At 36.7% G+C, this 17,290-nt stretch overlaps 4 protein-coding genes across 13 annotated transcripts; 1 reads left to right on the top strand and 3 right to left on the bottom strand.

Moving 5' to 3' along the window:
* Positions 1-1,871: 1,871 nt before the first annotated feature.
* Positions 1,872-5,081, bottom strand: LOC121779693 (COP9 signalosome complex subunit 5a-like). Its single transcript, XM_042177064.1, has 6 exons — positions 4,564-5,081; positions 3,766-4,047; positions 3,518-3,665; positions 3,285-3,367; positions 2,380-2,457; positions 1,872-2,289 (listed from the first exon to the last, which is right to left on the bottom strand). Exons 1-6 carry the CDS (start codon positions 4,954-4,956, stop codon positions 2,200-2,202), a joined length of 1,074 nt encoding a protein of 357 aa, XP_042032998.1. The 5' UTR covers positions 4,957-5,081; the 3' UTR covers positions 1,872-2,199.
* A 565-nt stretch (positions 5,082-5,646) lies between these two features.
* Positions 5,647-10,808, bottom strand: LOC121779714 (protein KAKU4-like). Of its 3 annotated transcripts, none has more exons than XM_042177095.1 (10): positions 10,532-10,808; positions 8,812-8,873; positions 8,189-8,304; positions 7,640-7,734; positions 7,409-7,530; positions 6,851-7,097; positions 6,610-6,686; positions 6,393-6,462; positions 6,188-6,260; positions 5,647-6,084 (listed from the first exon to the last, which is right to left on the bottom strand). In XM_042177095.1, exons 1-10 carry the CDS (start codon positions 10,767-10,769, stop codon positions 5,805-5,807), a joined length of 1,380 nt encoding a protein of 459 aa, XP_042033029.1. In that variant the 5' UTR covers positions 10,770-10,808; the 3' UTR covers positions 5,647-5,804. The 3 variants fall into 3 exon arrangements, with proteins under 3 accessions (XP_042033029.1, XP_042033028.1, XP_042033030.1); XM_042177094.1 differs by having other exon boundaries at positions 8,812-8,876; positions 10,532-10,807; XM_042177096.1 differs by lacking the exon at positions 8,812-8,873 and having other exon boundaries at positions 10,532-10,691.
* A 106-nt stretch (positions 10,809-10,914) lies between these two features.
* Positions 10,915-13,494, top strand: LOC121779715. 8 transcript variants are annotated; one of them, XM_042177101.1, is made up of 4 exons: positions 10,943-11,014; positions 11,106-11,232; positions 11,740-12,628; positions 13,239-13,494. In XM_042177101.1, the coding sequence occupies exons 3-4, from the start codon at positions 11,745-11,747 to the stop codon at positions 13,348-13,350; spliced, it is 996 nt and encodes a 331-aa protein (XP_042033035.1). In that variant the 5' UTR covers positions 10,943-11,014; positions 11,106-11,232; positions 11,740-11,744; the 3' UTR covers positions 13,351-13,494. The 8 variants fall into 8 exon arrangements, with proteins under 8 accessions (XP_042033033.1, XP_042033035.1, XP_042033036.1 ...); XM_042177102.1 differs by having other exon boundaries at positions 11,106-11,236; XM_042177104.1 differs by adding an exon at positions 12,983-13,020 and having other exon boundaries at positions 10,944-11,014; positions 11,106-12,628; positions 13,225-13,494.
* Positions 13,495-13,812: 318 nt separating this feature from the next.
* Positions 13,813-16,308, bottom strand: LOC121779713 (cytoplasmic 60S subunit biogenesis factor REI1 homolog 2-like). Its single transcript, XM_042177093.1, has 5 exons — positions 16,065-16,308; positions 14,987-15,562; positions 14,737-14,906; positions 14,431-14,646; positions 13,813-14,260 (listed from the first exon to the last, which is right to left on the bottom strand). Exons 1-5 carry the CDS (start codon positions 16,167-16,169, stop codon positions 14,101-14,103), a joined length of 1,227 nt encoding a protein of 408 aa, XP_042033027.1. The 5' UTR covers positions 16,170-16,308; the 3' UTR covers positions 13,813-14,100.
* Positions 16,309-17,290: the final 982 nt, after the last annotated feature.

The following is a 17,290-nucleotide window of genomic DNA, read 5'->3' as shown; positions in this document are numbered from 1 at the left end:
TTTTCGTTTCCAATCCTCTAACATTTGAGTCTTAAATTATCACAGTTTACACATATGGAAATTAATTATTAATAGTAGAAGACAAAGTACCAAATTTAAGTTTCCTGTGATAAGGTAAATTTTACAATTATGTCAATTGTATAGCTCATAAATTTATCTTTAACCCGTAAATGAAATCAGATTTAATACTATTTTACACCTCAATTAATCGAGAATATATATTTCAAACACACCCATACTCGAGGGTTACATGAAATCACTGAATATTTGGATTTTTGAAAGTAATCAAGAAAGATAATTAAGCAATTAAATCAGCTCCATTCCAATTGGAATATGAATAGTTTGACTGCAATTCCCTATAGATTCTAAATTGAATTGAACTGTGCTATAGTAATTTTCTTTAAAACAATATTGAGTTTTGAAAAGAATAAAATAAAGAGGCATTTGATTGAATAATTAAAGAAAGAAGGTCCAACTATTCCTAACGTTTAAGTAGAGAGGAAAGGACATATTAGTGACCTTTTGAGAAAATGGAACTTATGTGTACCAAATATGATCTTCATCCAATAAGAAATTGAAATACTTATTTGATTTTTTTGCCTGAATACAATATTAATAAAGTTCATCCAAGATCATTGATGATTTTGTTCAAGTGTATTAATGTATTCTAAAAGAATGTATTTTATTTAATTGGTTTTGATTAGTGGGTGTCTTCTTCCAAATTCACCTAAAACTCAAACTTTATAAAATGGAATTATACATGTACCACTATTCAAGGGACACATTTTTATTATTTCTTACAAGACGTGTTTGATTCAATTAGACGATATAAGGTACATATAATAATTGCAGAAAACCACAATAGTAGGCTTTAATTATTTTGCTCTTTGTGAAGGGCTAAAATAGTTATATAAGAAATTAAATGGAAGATAGAGAGAATCCTGACCAAAAAGCATCGGCCCATAACAACCGAACTTATTGGAGGCTGTCTAAGGGAATCGTGTTCTTCTAATCTTACTAAACTTTTATGTCAATCATCTCAATATTCCACCATACCCAATTTATAATAATAAAAAGCTTTAAAAGTTAAATATTGTATTCGTATCCTCTACACTTTAAAAATCGACTTAAAACTCATACTTTTAGATTGATGTCAATTTTCAAATGTCGGGTCACTCTTCAAATCCGGATCTACAAGACATATTTTATCCTATAGGCCTAATTATTCAACGTTGAATTCAAGAATTAAGTCGTCGAAACGGCATCATTTCACGTATAATATAGACTAAGCCATATACATTTCACTACTGGCCAAGTAGGATAATAATCCATCGAAATATTTCTATATGGGCAACGGGTTGGAAAACTTACACTTTAAAAAGTTTGTGATTTTTAAAACCCCTTTCAAAGAAATACCAAAATTGACCAAGTGAGTGTATTGTGGGTTTTAAGACAATTTCCCCTTGTATGTAAAAGTAGCAGGTATTGTTAGATTATGATCAAATTGAATTAGGTTGCATGAGGAATATATGCCACGGATCATATTCTTTTGTAGCTAATACGAATAAATGGGGCATTATTAGATGATATGTAATGCCACAACCACTCAACATACATTCCACTATACATTAGTCCTTTCTTTATTCACTAGCTTGACATGACCCATCTCTAATTCTCAAGCCATCAACATTTCTACCTAAGTAATATCCTCATCAATAATGCAGACTCGTGTATGCTTATTATTTTACATCCCATCTCAAATGTCACATTTAATTTGATTCCCTACCCCTCACAAGAATATAGAAACACAAAAACTTGTCTACTAGTCTGGGGTTATTAACTGGAAAATACTAAAAAAAAGTCTCAGCAAGTTCATGGCCTCAAGATCAACAAAATTCAGTATACGATGATAAGAGACGATAGACTTTCAAATGAGCAGATGTGAACAGCTAAGAACAATGTTGATAGAGCCATTTACAAGCGAGAATAGACAAGTCTACTACCAATTCGAGAAAAAAACATAGATGTTCAACATTCTCTAATTTTACTTCGACTCCCCAGCAGCACCAACAAATTCAAAAGTTTCTGAAGCCACCTTCATGAGCTCCAATTGTTTTGAACTCAGAGGTTTGCTATACCAGATAGTGAGAGGAAGGGCCATCAAGTCATAAATTAGAGAGGTTTTACCGATGCATTGGCTCAGGTTTCAGCCATTGCTTCAGGACCATTTGGGTCAGTTTGAGATTGACTGGGTTGGCCAACAGAGTTGAATAGAATATCCTTGATGACCTAACAAAGGGAAATAAATTAAGTATTGATCAATTCAACGCCTAACTTCTTTGCAATTGAATTATGATATTAGAGCAGATTGCAATTTACCTGTGACATTAAACCGTGAACCTGCTCCACAGTTATCTTTGCACTATCACGAGTAATCTTGTTAAGTTGAGATTCTTGCTGAAAAATAGCAAATCCACAATCAGCAATAAATGGAAGTAGATGAAAAGGAGTTTGGTTGCAGTAAAATATTTTTCTCTTTGTGCTTCCTATATTTGATCAAGTAAATGCGCATGCATTTATCAACACAATTAAAAAGTAAATACATGTATCTTCTGAAGAAATTAATCTTGGAAAGATTACAGAATTGGATCAGTGTTAATGATCAAGCAAGAGCTGCAATTTTTGAAAGTGCTAAAGAGCTCCATGGCAAATGGATCAGAAAGGAAATGGAAAAATGACTCAAAATAATTACATTAAGATATCACATGATAATGGTAAAAACTTGGCCCTTGATCAATGGATGCATCTTCTTTTTAGTTGACAGCTATAGAATAACTCATACTGCCATACCAGTTCGCAATTCTTAGTTATGAAATACACAAAGTAACACGTTTGCTTAAAAGAGTGAAAGTGTATCATGTGAAAACTAGGATTGGAAGTGTGTTTTAATAAGTGAAAAGAAAAATACTTAAAACATATATTCAGATACTGGGATTATGCCTTTTCAAAACTATATATTCAGATACTGGGAAACTGTTGGTGTGTTACAAAAGAAAAAGTAAAATGGATCTCGCATTCTTGTGTTTGAGAACTTCAAAAACTTCAAAGACACCAAATGACAAACAAATGAAAATCGATAACTTCATGGAGTTTGTGAAAGATAATAACTTCTGGTGCATATGCATAAGCTAATAGGCAAGAAAACACAAACTCAAAGTCTCAAACTGAGGCCAAGTAATTCTAGGAGAAAAAGGTAAAATGTTGGGTGGGAATTAGTGACAGACCTCTTTCTTCCTTTGAGGTGCTATTACCAAAGACCCAAAGCCTGAATGAGCAATTTGAGTTTCAGCTTGCTCAATTTTCTCAGCTGCAGAAATCACAGTCTTACCTTAGTACTATAGCACCAAAGAATAACATCTACTATCTGAACCGCATGCTGGCTAGAAACTCAGCTTCTTTATGCCATTAACATAATGGAGCCAAGAAATAATAACATTAGCATGGCAGCAGTAATTACCTAAATCTGATATCTGACCAGCAACAAAGTCTGCATTACCCAGCCAAGGTGAAGAAGAAAGGGTGTTCACCCAATACTTGTTCCACAACAGATCCAATAGATGAGAATCAAGCGATGACTTGAAATACGTGATGTCTAACGAGTAATACTGCACAATTAAGAAAATGAACAAAATTCAGAAAATTATACATACTACGGAGTATATACAAATAGTCATTTAAATACTTAAATATCATGGGGGTGATCACCTGCTTACAGTGCACACCAAAGTCTTCAATTTTGTTCAGAGGGATGGTCTGATACTCAGAGACTTGCTCATCTGCAGGTTTGTAACCTTCGGGGTATGTTCTAAAAGCACCAATCTCCACTTTCCCAGCAGAAACTGTCCTTGTTGGATCAATAACAACAGCTAGGAATGGCTCCTGGTATTGCTGGTTTAGCATTTGTGTGGAAACATCTATACCAGAAAGCCAGCAGCCATAACCAGGATGGGAGTGGTACCACCCAACTACATTCTCTAATCGACCCGCCTTCATCCATAAGTTCAAAGTTGATTACATTATCACATAATACAATAGAATCAAAGCACTGACGACAATTAGTTTGAGCAATAAATTTAAATGTCTACATATCCGTAAATGTGCTATGTATGCTTAGCTTTTGCGAAACAACCCTCCCCATTTAGAAAACAGCAAATGTCTACATATTTCACACTAAAAAACCTAATTTCTGTTATGATCACATCCAAAATCCTCCAAAACAAAATCAGATACAAGGTTCAGGAAAATACTGCTGCACTCGAAATGATTGAACAATTGAACTTTCAGATAGTCAGAAAAACAAAAACAGCCTATAAAAGAAACTTCTGCAACAATGCCATAAAAATCGTGCCGATTATCAACAAAACTACTGCAAATTGTACTCTCACGCATATATTCTATAACATCCTCTCCAACTTCTCAGATATAAAGTCATATTTTGCATCTTCTCCCGGTCACAAATACAGAATAGATTCAAACATAAGTGAGAGAAAAGTTTGAAATTACCCGTTGGTTGGTTTGCGAATAATCAACCATGTACTCATAGGCATCGGCCTGCGCATTAACCCTAGTTTCGGTGCCTTCAACGGGGAGGGCAAAGGCATCCATTACGATTATAGTGTCGCCGTCGGTTTTCCCCTGCATGAGTCCCATGACCTCGATGGTGCCGCCGGAGCGAGCGTGCACCACCATCTTGAGCAGCGCGAGGGCGGATACCTTGACGCGCTTGAAGTAGTTCGGGTCATTCGCCCAGGGCTTCTCCTGCTGGCACTTGGCCTGCGCAGCCTCGTCGTAGAAGAAAATGGCGTCGGAGGAATCGGAGGCGGCGGTGGTTGCGACAATGTTGTTCTCCAATTCCCACGTTTGGCGAGCAATGGTGGCGGATGGAAGGGGATCCATTGTTGTGAGTAGAGAGAGAAAATCGGAACAGAGCTAAAACCCTCCGACGGTGGAAGAGAGGGGTTTATTTTCGTGGGGAAAAAGACAAACGGAGATCAAAAACTAAAAATTCAATTAGTATAAAATGAAATCAGGGGATTTAGTTATTCCAAATAACCAGAAAATGAATTATCCTAATCAGGTTAGGGTAATTTACTTAAGGGGCAGTTACTTTATTTAAGGGAAAATTTTGGAAACAATATAAAACCCTACATAATTCTTTATTATCAAATTTGAAATATGAAGATTGATACGATAAGTAAATCAAATTTTTATGAATTAAAACAATGGAGCAATTTCTTTTTTTTTTCGATTACTTATATAGAGGAATTTAATTATGTCGAGCCAGAAAGATAGGTAGATATAATGCAGGTATTCCATTTCCTTCAAATCGAAATGGATTAGTCAATATCATCTTAGGAAAAATACCAAGATGATCAAATAAAATAGTCTCATTTATGGATAATATGAGTTTTAATACATATTTAATAAAATAGAAAAAAGAAAGAGAATAAGAGGCGAGAAATAAAATAGAAAAATTGACACTAATTATCATGGGTGAATTTTTCATGGACAAAATAGAAGAAAGAACGAGAATAATGTGGAGAATTAAAATAGAAAAATTGAGGCTAATTCTCACGGATGAACGAATATGCTAACATGAAATATGAGGATGTAATTATTACTAACAAAAATAAAAAAGAAGTAAGGTAAAAAGTGATCAACAGAATGTTTAGGTGAATAGAAGAGAAACTAGTAAGTGTTGACATATCACAGCATATACAATCCTTCTATTTGGCTAAATACTCTCAACAAAACAATCCTTCTCCGCCTCCCGACGTCGTATACTTACCTCTTACCCCGCTTCTTCTATAGTATTTACTTGCATTCCTTCCTTGTTGCTTCCTACCAAATGAATTAGTCTGACAACCACTCGTCGGAGTGCTGGCATCACTCATGCTTGGGACTTCCACGTGAGATTCGCTCAAAAACTGACAATTACCTTCGATAAGGTTGATATTCACATTTGGACTACATGGCATGTGGTTTTCCATTTGATCGTTGTGCTCAGTTACGCCTCTTGACAAACTGCAAAATGGAATCAAGGTTTGTTTGGAGCAGAAATCACATATGTGCTAACTTGGTTTGGGTACAAGAATGAGAGGAACGGAAGACTAATACATCAATTTACCTGACGTGTGATGATAACAAACCATGTGCACTCTCTCCTCCGACAAATCTCACCACCTTACTCAACTGCAGATCTGCAAAAGAAAGATTCAATGAAGGTGGGACATTTAATTTGCATACAAATCTCTTTCTATCATGTACAAAACCACTGACATGCAAATTGATGGTCATTACTGAAGGAGAACAGATTAGGACAGCACAATTACCAGAATTTGGCTCATCAGCATGGTTGGGACTCGGCAAGGGAATGAGCTTAGACGCAGAACATTCTGGAACCTTGGGAGACAATTAACGTAAATACAGATGTTTCAGAGTGCCATCAAAATGCCCCATGGCAAGGTGTATTGTTCCGCAAGCTCAACAGATGTATCAACAACTTACTACAACCTCCTTAAAGGGGAAAATGAGCAATATCCCAAGTACCTTGTTAACAGAAACAGAAGTATGTGGATTGGATGACAGTGCTTCACTAGCCTTACTGCATTGCCTTGACTTTAGATCTAAAAGAGCCAAAAAGTCATATAATTCAGTATGTTCATATATATATATACACGTATAGGCGTACTCCACTACCTAAAAATATTACCGACTAATATTTTCTCTTGTGTACGATGCATTAAGTTAAGTTCATGGCTACCTGTATTTATGTTATGGAACAACCAACCTGCTATACAGCTGATTCCTGCATCTACCAAGTCATCTTGATTATGTATCCTTAAAGACTGTGGCTCAGTCAATCCCTCTCCCACTGCAAATGCTTCAGCAGATCCTATTTTGATTTGTGCAGCTGCAAAGTGCGATGGATCAGGTTTAGTTGATGGACTGCAGACCGTATCTTCTTCTGCCCTTGAGCGCACTCTCTGTAGTTCTTCCTGAGTACTCCATGATCCAGAGGCAAAAAGCCTCCGGTTCTACACATCCCAGACAGACAACAACAGAAGGATGGTGAACAACAATGAGAGCAGAACACAACAAAAAATTCGGCTTGCAAAAAAACAAAAGAATGACAAGATGCAAAATAATCTTGAAACTTGAAAGATTGTAAAACTCAAAGAGGAAGCAAAGAAAAATAATCTTATCTGAGTACACAACAGGCAACAATTACTGACCAAATAAAAAACAAAAAACAAAACCATTGATGCAAAATGGTCAAACACAATTATTCTCCATTAATCTTATCAACAAGAAAGAAACAATAAGAGGAAGGAGAAGAATCACCAACATGTTCAGTCATTGTTGAATTAAGGTTGGAGGACCCCTGTGCCAATTCTGTCACTGAACCCAGCCCTGCTTTCTTCTCTTGAAACCATTTCTTAGCTTGCTGAACAGCTTTATCCAAAAGATCTGCATTTTATTTTCCATAAATATAAGAGTTGTATCAATGAATGCCAAAACCACATAGGAAGAGTTTTTATACTTTTTGAGAAAGCAATACCGTGATTGAGTTTGTTACCTGGAGAGCCAACAGTAGAACTTTTGTCCCCTGCTTCGATTGACGAGTCTATAACCCGTGAATTAAGAACCTCTATCAACATATCACGCTCTTCACTAATAAAATTGAAAATGAAAGGGTAAGCTTTTTATAAGATGGCAACAGATGTGAGAGAAAGATCAACATTATCAGTGTTTAAGTTATCCATCCACAGGTAACAATTTTCCCTTGAACGCAAACTGCAAACAGTAACAACAGTCAGAACCATAAACTGCATTCAATATTCTTGTATCTATTTGTCAAATTCAGACTCTATAACAGAATTGAGACCATTTACATGTACACGCATTAGCACAAAAACACGATAATAGCAAAAATTAAAGTTCTGAGGAGTGATGCACATTAGTATATGATTGGAGCTTTCCCTAAATTGGAAATTTCACCTTGTATCTTATTAAATTTACTGAAAACAGTCAACTGGCGAATTTCAAGCAATTTTACGTTTTCTTTTTTTCTGTTGGGAGCAAAATTGAGCAATTAAGCAACCACAATTTCAGATGATAATAATACCTTGAAAAGGTTTGCCTCATTATAAGCTGTTCAATCATCTTCTTGGTTTCACTCATCCACAATTTCAATTGAGGCTCTTGTCCGTGCTGCATCATCTCTGAAGAAATCCCAATTTTCTAATATAACATGAACAAACCATCAGAACATTTGAATTCCAACAACACATCCAGTAGAATCAATTACTGAGATATTCCTGTTTTCTATAAAAAGCAATAAGGCAAAATAGGTGAATGTTGCCATGTTCCCTTCCCACCATACATGCACAGTGCACTGAGTGTTAAATTACAGATTACATGTACAAGTGCTTCACAACTTTCACCTCATTTCATACTAGTAGACAACAATTTCCTGTCATTAGGGTAATAATCAATTCAGACTCAAAACATGGATTACTGATCAGATGCAAAAGTGTACATGAACTCTTTAAAATCACTCCTATAATTTTCTTTTTCTTGGGAAAGGATTTGTCCGGGACCTAGATCCTTCTACTTTTTGTGAGAATAAACTGATCAATTAATTCAGAAAGAAAAGACTCTCATCCTCTAACAAGAACTAGTGCGTCCTAGGCTGACTCGACATCAGTAAGGTCTGATAAATGTGCATAAAAATAAACAATATATTACCTCGATTAATGTAATTTCTTGATTACATGGGAGCTTAGGAAAATTATCATTGACTATATCATCTTCTGTCCACATAAAAAGAAAAATGAAGTAGGTGAATACTGAATAGCAAACAAAAGAAAAGAAATTTTACGTCGCTAAAATAATGAGCAGAAGAGAATAGTATTGTGACCGAATGGAACGAAAATGAGATGCATATATGTCAGTCAAAGTGAAGGCAGGTAAAACAATGTTCATGAATTGAATATGCATGAACTAATGAAGAATAGTAACATCTAATGATTAAAGACATGATCATGCATATCGACCGAATTGATGCCTTATAATAAATGGATGGACAGGGCTTTAGTTTCTGGACTCCTAGTATTTTGTTATTTAGGAGGACTCGGTAAAGCTCTGGTTAGTTGAGTTGACAGGTTTTTCTAATTGGGCATGAAGATCAGAAGGTTATCTTCATTATCAATTTTGGGTGCTTGGGCTGGCTTCAAGATGATTTTAGCAAATTGATGTGTAGGCTTTACCTGATTATTAAGTATTTCATTTTCTTCCAGTTTGTCCAGATCAATTTATTTCCAATTGTTTTTATAAATTTCTTTTTTGATTTGTCTCTTGAGACTATCACATTACATTAGAAAAACCTTTTTACAAAACTTTAAGTTCTAAAACGTAAGTCAATTATGGGAAAACTAAGACAGTATGGTCTACTGTACCAAGAAAGTATCTACTAGGATATCAACAATGATCTTACTTATTTGAAGAATCAGAGATCTACAACTCGGATTTTCTAACTTCTAGGAGGAAATAAAAATTTATTCTAACTTTGTTTTGCTCCAGGAAAATACCCTTTGTTTCAACATTTATCAACAAAACTATACATCAAGTTTCTTCGGAGCTCAGACATATAATTTTAGAACAGTATCCTTTAAGCCTGCTAATGCGCCATACACACATGATCTACAATCACCTGTCTATCTCTTGAAGTAGGCATATGTGATAATTTTACGATGGATTATTAAAACCTCTTAACCTCCTGTACCGATCATTCAAAATCATTTTGAACAATAACTGTCTTTCTTCTATAAATATGACTATCCTAGAGAAGCATAATTCGCTAAACGACACATTCATTTAACATGTTTATTATTTTATGGTTTCTTTCTGTAGCTTCTTCATTGTAGCCTAATGTTACCAAGTCTATTCATTCAAAGAGAAATATAAGAGAGAAAATAAAAGGAATAAATAGAAGAAGACATCAAAGAGGAGTCACATAACTGAAGTAGATTTATGATTTGATCTTCTTCTTCACATAAGTTCCACCATTTCCAGCACCAATCTCCTACCTAACATCTCATTTTTGCTATTTCGCTTTTGCAATTCTACGTGTGGATGTCATCTCCTTTAGTCTAAGAAACTACTATTTCGATCAAATCAAACAAGGTAAGTTCAAATTATGACAAGGAGTACAATATCATGCAATTTTTACTCGACATTCTACACCAACTGCCGCTTCTGCCAATCTAACATCTACGGCATGAACAATTCAACTTCGATCCAACCAGGATTATCTCAGAGAAGTTATGCGCAACGAAAGCATATATACATTACGTTACGCACATTGAGCAATAAAACTTACATAAATGCACAACTATACGAAACAACGGGGCCAATAGGAACATAAAAACAACAATGACGTGAAAATTGAACGCAGATGAAGGAGCACCTGAAGCGCAATCCTCATCTTCGGAAGAGGAAGAGCTGGACTCGGAGAAGATGGCGGAAATGATTTTCCCCGCGCCAGAAGCGATGGCGCGGGCGGAGGGAACAACTATACCGGAAAACCAGCTAGGGCTTTTCGGCAGCAGACTCGGCGGAGTACGATCGTAGGGAGTGGCGGCGATCCGCTGCTTCCGGCGGTTCCTCACAACCTTGCCGCCGGCGCCAGATCGAGTGTTTACCATTATTTAATGTTTTTATCAATCAATGCATATTTTAATCTCTGCATACTGTATTTATGTTTATATAATTACGGTAAATTAAACAATTTTAATTGATCTCAAAAAATAAAATAAATGAATAATGCTTTTTCAAATGACAAAAGTACCCTCAACCTAGCCTCGACATTCAACAGCGTTCCATCATCATCATCTCAAGTTTACTTTTCCATTTCCAGACACTGTATTTTCAGGAGCTTTTAATTGACCAGGTTTCTCTCTCCTCCCTCTCTCGCTCTACTACTTAATTGCGCATGTACAAGCACGCGATATTTATTAATTCTTTTTTTGTCGTGTGTTTAGTGAGATGGTTGACTATTGGGTAAAAGTGAATTTGGATGGTTTGATTCTTGCGCGGTTGCTTATCGTTTCGTTGTGAAATTGCTGAAATTATTTGGCCGATTGGTTTGGGGCTGCTTTGAACTACTTTGTGAGTGAGTGACATGATTCTGGTGTATTTTGCTTGTTTCCCCCTAATTCATTTTCTTGAGATGAATCACTGAGAAGCGAGCTCATTTTAATCTGTATATATGTGTATATATATAGTAGTACTATTTGATTGATGAGATTTTTATAGAATGCAATCCTTTCTGATATCAAGATGAAGGGGGATATTTTTATCTTGATCATGGAAATGCAAAGCTTGAAACAGTTGTAATACTGTAGATATTGGGGAAATTTGAGTAAACAATGATAACTTCTTTGAGCGTTTGTAAATGAATGTGTTTCGTGAGTGCTTGGTGGAGGCTGATGTACTCTCGGGTCTGGTTTTGTTTTATTACTACTATGTGCAATCACTGGAGTCTAAAATGTTTTGCCTACATCTGCTGATTTTCGACCCAGAAATCTATAGCTTCTTGCTGTGTTTTAACCTTCTTAGGAAGAGTTTTGGACTTGAAGCATCATGTTTACGGGAACTTAATTTTTCGCTTTCCAGAACTCATGGTGGAAGGCAAGAGTTCAGGGCAAAATATACTTATGATGGAGGAGATTCAGTTGTATACTAACTGGGATGATGTGATGTGTTCCATATGCTTGGACTTCCCTCACAATGCTGTTCTTCTCCAATGCGCATCATATGAAAAAGGATGTCGTTCCTTCGTATGTGACACGGATCATTTCCATTCCAATTGTCTGTACCGCTTCAAACAAGCAAACGGGGTGTCACCGGAAGGCAAGTCTCCAAGTACTGCTGAAAATATACTGTGTGTGGGTTCAGAAACTGACAGCAAACCAGCTTGCCCTTTGTGCAGAGGCGAAGTTACTGGATGGGTAGTTGTCAATAAGGCTCGTAAGTATCTGGATGAGAAGAAACGTTGCTGTGAAGAGGAAAAATGTCGATTTTCTGGTACTTATTCTGAGCTCCAAAAGCATGCACAGGTGGAACATCCTTATGGCTGCCCTTCAAAAATAGATCCTGCACGGCAGCTTGATTGGGACAATTTTCAGCAGTCTGCTGAAATCATAGATGTATTAAGTACTATCCATAATGAAGTTCCGCGTGGAGTGGTTCTTGGTGATTATGTTATCGAGTATGGAGATGATAACTCTGGAGATGATTATGATGACTTCCCCAGGAATGATGGAAAGTGGTGGACATCTTGTATTCTGTATCATGTTTTTGATAAGTTTAGGGCATCTAGAAACCGAAGAAGATCAAGAGTCAGTGATGCTAGAAGAGTAAACCGCCGTTTGAGTTTTGATACTTCAAACTCTGACGAGGGTTCTGTGTCCTCTGCGGAGTATGCGGATTACAGAGCTGATGAGACTGATGATGAATATGTGAGTGCAAGGGCATTATCCAGGCGAAGAGTTGCAGAACATAGGTGAGCATAACGTTATATATGTTCCTTTATAGTATACATTTGGTTTATGAGAGATAACATGCCATGTGCTTCTTGATAGATCAAATGTGGTATTGCCGTATCTATTAGTTTGTCTTTGATAGAACAATTGGTTGACACTAGACAAATATTTTACTTTCAAGTGTCCTTGTATTTACCTGGATATGAGACCTGTCTAAAAATAATGTTTAAGTCCTTAATAACTAACGTCTATTCGTGATCATTGGGGACAATGAACCAGTTCAAGGTGTATAATTGACCACTTGAGTATATCTCTATCTCGTGCAAGTTTTTTTTTCTCTTTTCTGCACATTCACCGGATCTTTTTCCTCACAGCTCTCGAAGACGTCGTTCCCGCTTCTTTCACAACTAGGGTAAGAATTCACCAGGAATACTCCTACATCATTCTCTTGCAATTTAACTTTTAATGAACCTGAATCTCTTTAGATAGATGTCATATTTTCAACTTCTTGAAGTTATTACATCTGATTTCATTTGCAGTGACGTACAACTACCCTTGTTCTGTAATTCATGTTAACTCCATTTATATATTATACATTCTTGGTAATCCCTTGTAGTAATTGTGCAACAGAATAGTGTTCATCATAGGTGTGGAACGGAAAAGCCTAAAAGCTTGCAGATCTCAGTCGGGCTGTAGGCGAATAGTAGATGCCAAAGTCGCATTGGCAGAGTTGATGATGTAAAACTCTAGGTTGACATGATCAACTTATCAGATTGATGTTCCTCTTAGGTCACTTGTTTCTTATACTTGGATTGCAGGAGTTTCTCGTTGTAGAACTTTAACGTGCTCCGTTTTCTAATAATTGTTTAATTCTACCCCTTGTTAATATTTCTTACCAGATTTCCATAGCTTCTTAGATGACTGTATGTCTGAATTCCACTACTGCTAGAATTTCTGGGTCAATTGTATCATCTCATCTCATCTCATCTCATCTCATCTCATCTCATCATCTCAATGCCTTGTTGATTTATGAGGTATATTTGTTGATCCATCTTGCTCTCGTGTCCTAATTTGAGAAAATTTATTCAATGACGTGATTATTGTTGATAAATTTGTAGGAAACTTTATCAACTTGGAAATGGAGCCAAATGTTGCAAAAGCGTGATATGAAATTTCATAAAATGACATAGAAGTCTGACTACTATAAGTTGAAATTGCTATGAAAAACTTAACATTTCACCAAGTCATTGACATGAATTGAGATTCAGTTCAAAGTTCAAAGAGAAAAAGAGAATAATCGAGGCGTATACCTCAGCAAACGAAACATACAAAATTTTGGTATCCAATACAGCTAAAAAAATTACTGCAAACAAAGAATCTAAATTGTTTGTAAACATTTCAACTTTTATCCAGTTCCTTTCATAAAGGCGAGCATGGGGGAAAATCTTGCCGTACGAAACAGTGCGTAACTATTGCAAGCATAGTTGTTGGACTAATAGGTGCAGTTCTTGGGGAGGTTGCGAATGACATTACTCTTCATACCCATTTTAGAGCGCATGGCCTCAACACCAGACGAGTTCATCGCCTTTAATACTTTCAGCCAGACTACATGCTCTCGTGACTGCACAGTTGCTAGGCCCATGGTCTTGTACCTGCAAGCATATTCATAGCATCAAGTTTTCCATATCGACATGAGGTCTGCACTCTTTTTCCTTTACAACCGAATATCCCTACACCCATGCCTCACCCACCAAAACCAATAAGCAGGTGGTGAGTGATGCCATGATTTTGATATCGAGTAGAAAGGGCACAATGGGCATACCTAGATGCTAATGCAGCAGTGATCTCACTGTGCAAGGCTGTGGGCCGATGTTTCTGGCGGTAGTATCTCAAATAGTCCCTCGATCCAAGCATTTTCTTTGTTGTTGCCCCATTATTCTGCCTTGTGATGACAAGCTCAGCGCCACCACTACCAAGTGTAACAGCATTCTCCATGTCACCGACGGCAACCAGTTGGTTTCCATCAGTGCCCTCATAACTTTAAGACCAGTAACAAGAAGTTATTAGGTCGTCAGAATGAATTACAACTAGTCATAAAATGCAAAAACTACTAGGTAGAAACATATACCTGGTGCTGTAATCATAAAAATCTTCAAGCTCTGCTTCCTCGTCTTCACTTCCATCACCATAATGCACTTTGCAGTGATTTTTTGCCTCCATATGCTTCCGAACAGCCTCCAAACTACTGAAAGGATGGCACCTTTCATTGCAGTACAAACACATGAAATCTCGTTTGACCTGAGGATGTAAATATAGGTCAACCAGAAGTCCGAACATAGAAAAATAGTAGACGACCCTACTAAATATACAATCATTACCCTGAGCCCCAGGTATGTAAGAAGACCTTTAGGATCCTTCAGATACTCAATATCTGGAATGAAGAACCCATGCTTCTTGTGCATGTGTACCATACAGCTCTCAATCGTAGAATGCTCCAAATCACACATAAAGCAACAAGATGGGTCCAAATCTTCAAACTCGTCCTCATCTTCATCCATATCATCATTAGAAGCATTCTCATTAACATGTAACTGTGTCAACGAGTCACTTGCTTCACCAAGTAAATCTTCATCAGGATCCACCTCTTCCCAGTCACTCTCCTCACTCTCTTCATCTTCCTCCATCACATGATGCAGAGGTTCCTTTGGAGTACGGCGTGTAAGAGGTTTGATGATTGTACTCCCTTCATCTTTTCCGCCTGTTGCTTCAGAAGCCCTTATCAAATGACTTTTAGACTTCAGGTGTTGTTCATGGGCTTTCAAACTTCTATACCCCTTTCCACAAAGGCCGCAACTGTAGAGCATCGGAGTCTCATTTAGCTTCTTTTTCTCATCAGCGAGCGCAGATTGTCTAGCTTGGAAGAGTGTTTCAGTCACTCCTGGTACACCAGCAACCTTCACAACAATAAAGAGCACCAAATTACATATACATACGTCAGGCATCATGGCACGACCAAATCAGGCAGAACAAAGGAGCCTAAGTAAATTCAGAACATCACCATTTCAATCGGGGCAGCTTCAGTATGGCAAAATACAACATGAAGTGTTTCTCAGGTTCAACAATATAGGTAATGAGCATGATTAGCTTCAAATAAAATGAAAAATCTCATTAGCCATATCTTTCTATTAGTAGAAAACTCCCTTTTTTAATTACACACAAACCTAACAGAGTCTCATAGCTACTTTCTCAATACGAATTCCACCCATACAAAATAATTATTAGCATACTACAATTAACTGCTACTCCTACAATTCCATCGGGATAGATTCAATAAAAAGGACCAAAAACAAGCTCAACAAATGACAGAAATTCCATTTCCAGAAGCACCAAAAAAGCAATAACATCGAATCGTATCATAATTCATACTTAATAAAGAACAATTCATTAATAGAAAACCTTGCGCTTGAGATTGTAGCGGTGCCACTCGGATTTGTAATGGGACTTTTGTTCGACATCGTCTTCGAATTCTTTGTTGCAAGCGTTACACGTTAATCCTGACATCTCTTCTCCTGCCTCTGTTTTTTTCCGATTGCAATAAAAAAATTGTGAAATTGAGAAAAAAATTCGACTGAAAATGTGAGGGTTTGCTTCTACAGCCGCTTTCGAATTTCTGTATTTATAGTGGACGAATTTCTGTACATGTCGTATGCGCTTGCGATATTTTTCTTCTCTTTTAATGTTTGAACTTATTTAGACAATCAGAAAAGTCGGTCAAAAAAGATAATTTTGCCGTCTTGGAATTTCTACAATTATTGATTTATTTGTAATTATTTTTAACATGAATTAATTTTAAAATTATAGGTAAAAACTAAGTAGCTAGAAGCTTAAACTATTAAAATCATCCAATTATCAGATGGAGTATGTATTAAAATTAAAATAGTGATGAGCTAATAAAACATTTCCCTTATAACTAAACATTGATTTTGGGCTCGTTCGCTTCTTCCTATTGAAAAATTGAATGTTGACTTAGTTATAACAGGTTGGTCCTACCAAACAGAAAATAGTTTTGGGCATTTGGTGATTCATATTTTGCTGACAACACACAAGTAAAGTTCATGGCGTTTTGACGAATATGTCCTTATTACTTCTCTGTAATTCCCTCTGATACCCCTCCCGTCGATTTAAGCGGTAAATTGTAGTGACATTTGTAACATATTTATCAATGCTACAGAGAGGAAATGTGTGATAAACGAGTTACACCGACATACCTTTCACAAAAAACAGTTGCCTACCCAAGATGTTGTCCTAGTTGGAGTATTGCCCCTCCACTTAGCAACCGGATCTAAAACCGCACACAAAACTCATTTAGATCCAACAAAATAGATTTAACGAATGTTGGAAGGGGTATACGTTAGACACAACGATACCGATCAACTTTTGAACGCGTTGACGGTTTGGAAGCGCCGGAAATTTGTGGATCTTCGCCACCGGGTCTTCAACAGCTTCCAAGGAGTGCAATGTAGTGAGAGAAAGTATCCCCAAATGCACAACTCAAAAATGCAGACGCATGTGGTAATAGGGGGAAACCCAAAATTTTGAGGGACACTTTGATAATCGCCACACCAATTCTTGTGGACTGTAGCGGACAAGTTTTCCAATATCAAGTGGGCAGCATGATTCAT

Source organism: Salvia splendens, chromosome 19 (genome assembly GCF_004379255.2).
Source record: "Salvia splendens isolate huo1 chromosome 19, SspV2, whole genome shotgun sequence".
Taxonomy (NCBI): domain Eukaryota; kingdom Viridiplantae; phylum Streptophyta; class Magnoliopsida; order Lamiales; family Lamiaceae; genus Salvia; species Salvia splendens.
This window is presented reverse-complemented; position numbering and strand designations above follow the sequence as displayed.

Bases quoted from the DNA above. Each gene is read 5' to 3' on its own strand.
- LOC121779693 (XM_042177064.1), bottom strand. From the start codon at position 4,956: ATGGATCCCCTTCCATCCGCCACCATTGCTCGCCAAACGTGGGAATTG. The intron at 3,666-3,765 runs GTGATCACCCCC...TTAATTGTGCAG, and splicing joins TTGGTGTGCACTGTAAGCAG to TATTACTCGTTAGACATCAC. The intron at 2,458-3,284 runs GTCTGTCACTAA...GCTATTTTTCAG, and splicing joins CACCTCAAAGGAAGAAAGAG to CAAGAATCTCAACTTAACAA.
- LOC121779714 (XM_042177094.1), bottom strand. From the start codon at position 10,769: ATGGTAAACACTCGATCTGGCGCCGGCGGCAAGGTTGTGAGGAACCGC. The intron at 6,463-6,609 runs GTACTTGGGATA...TTGTCTCCCAAG, and splicing joins CTTCTGTTTCTGTTAACAAG to GTTCCAGAATGTTCTGCGTC. The intron at 6,085-6,187 runs GTAAATTGATGT...TCCATTTTGCAG, and splicing joins TTGTTATCATCACACGTCAG to TTTGTCAAGAGGCGTAACTG.
- LOC121779715 (XM_042177099.1), top strand. From the start codon at position 11,745: ATGGTGGAAGGCAAGAGTTCAGGGCAAAATATACTTATGATGGAGGAG. The intron at 12,629-13,238 runs GTGAGCATAACG...ATTGTGCAACAG, and splicing joins CGAAGAGTTGCAGAACATAG to AATAGTGTTCATCATAGGTG.
- LOC121779713 (XM_042177093.1), bottom strand. From the start codon at position 16,169: ATGTCAGGATTAACGTGTAACGCTTGCAACAAAGAATTCGAAGACGAT. The intron at 14,907-14,986 runs GTAATGATTGTA...TTACATCCTCAG, and splicing joins TTACATACCTGGGGCTCAGG to GTCAAACGAGATTTCATGTG. The intron at 14,261-14,430 runs GTATGCCCATTG...ATATGCTTGCAG, and splicing joins ACTGCTGCATTAGCATCTAG to GTACAAGACCATGGGCCTAG.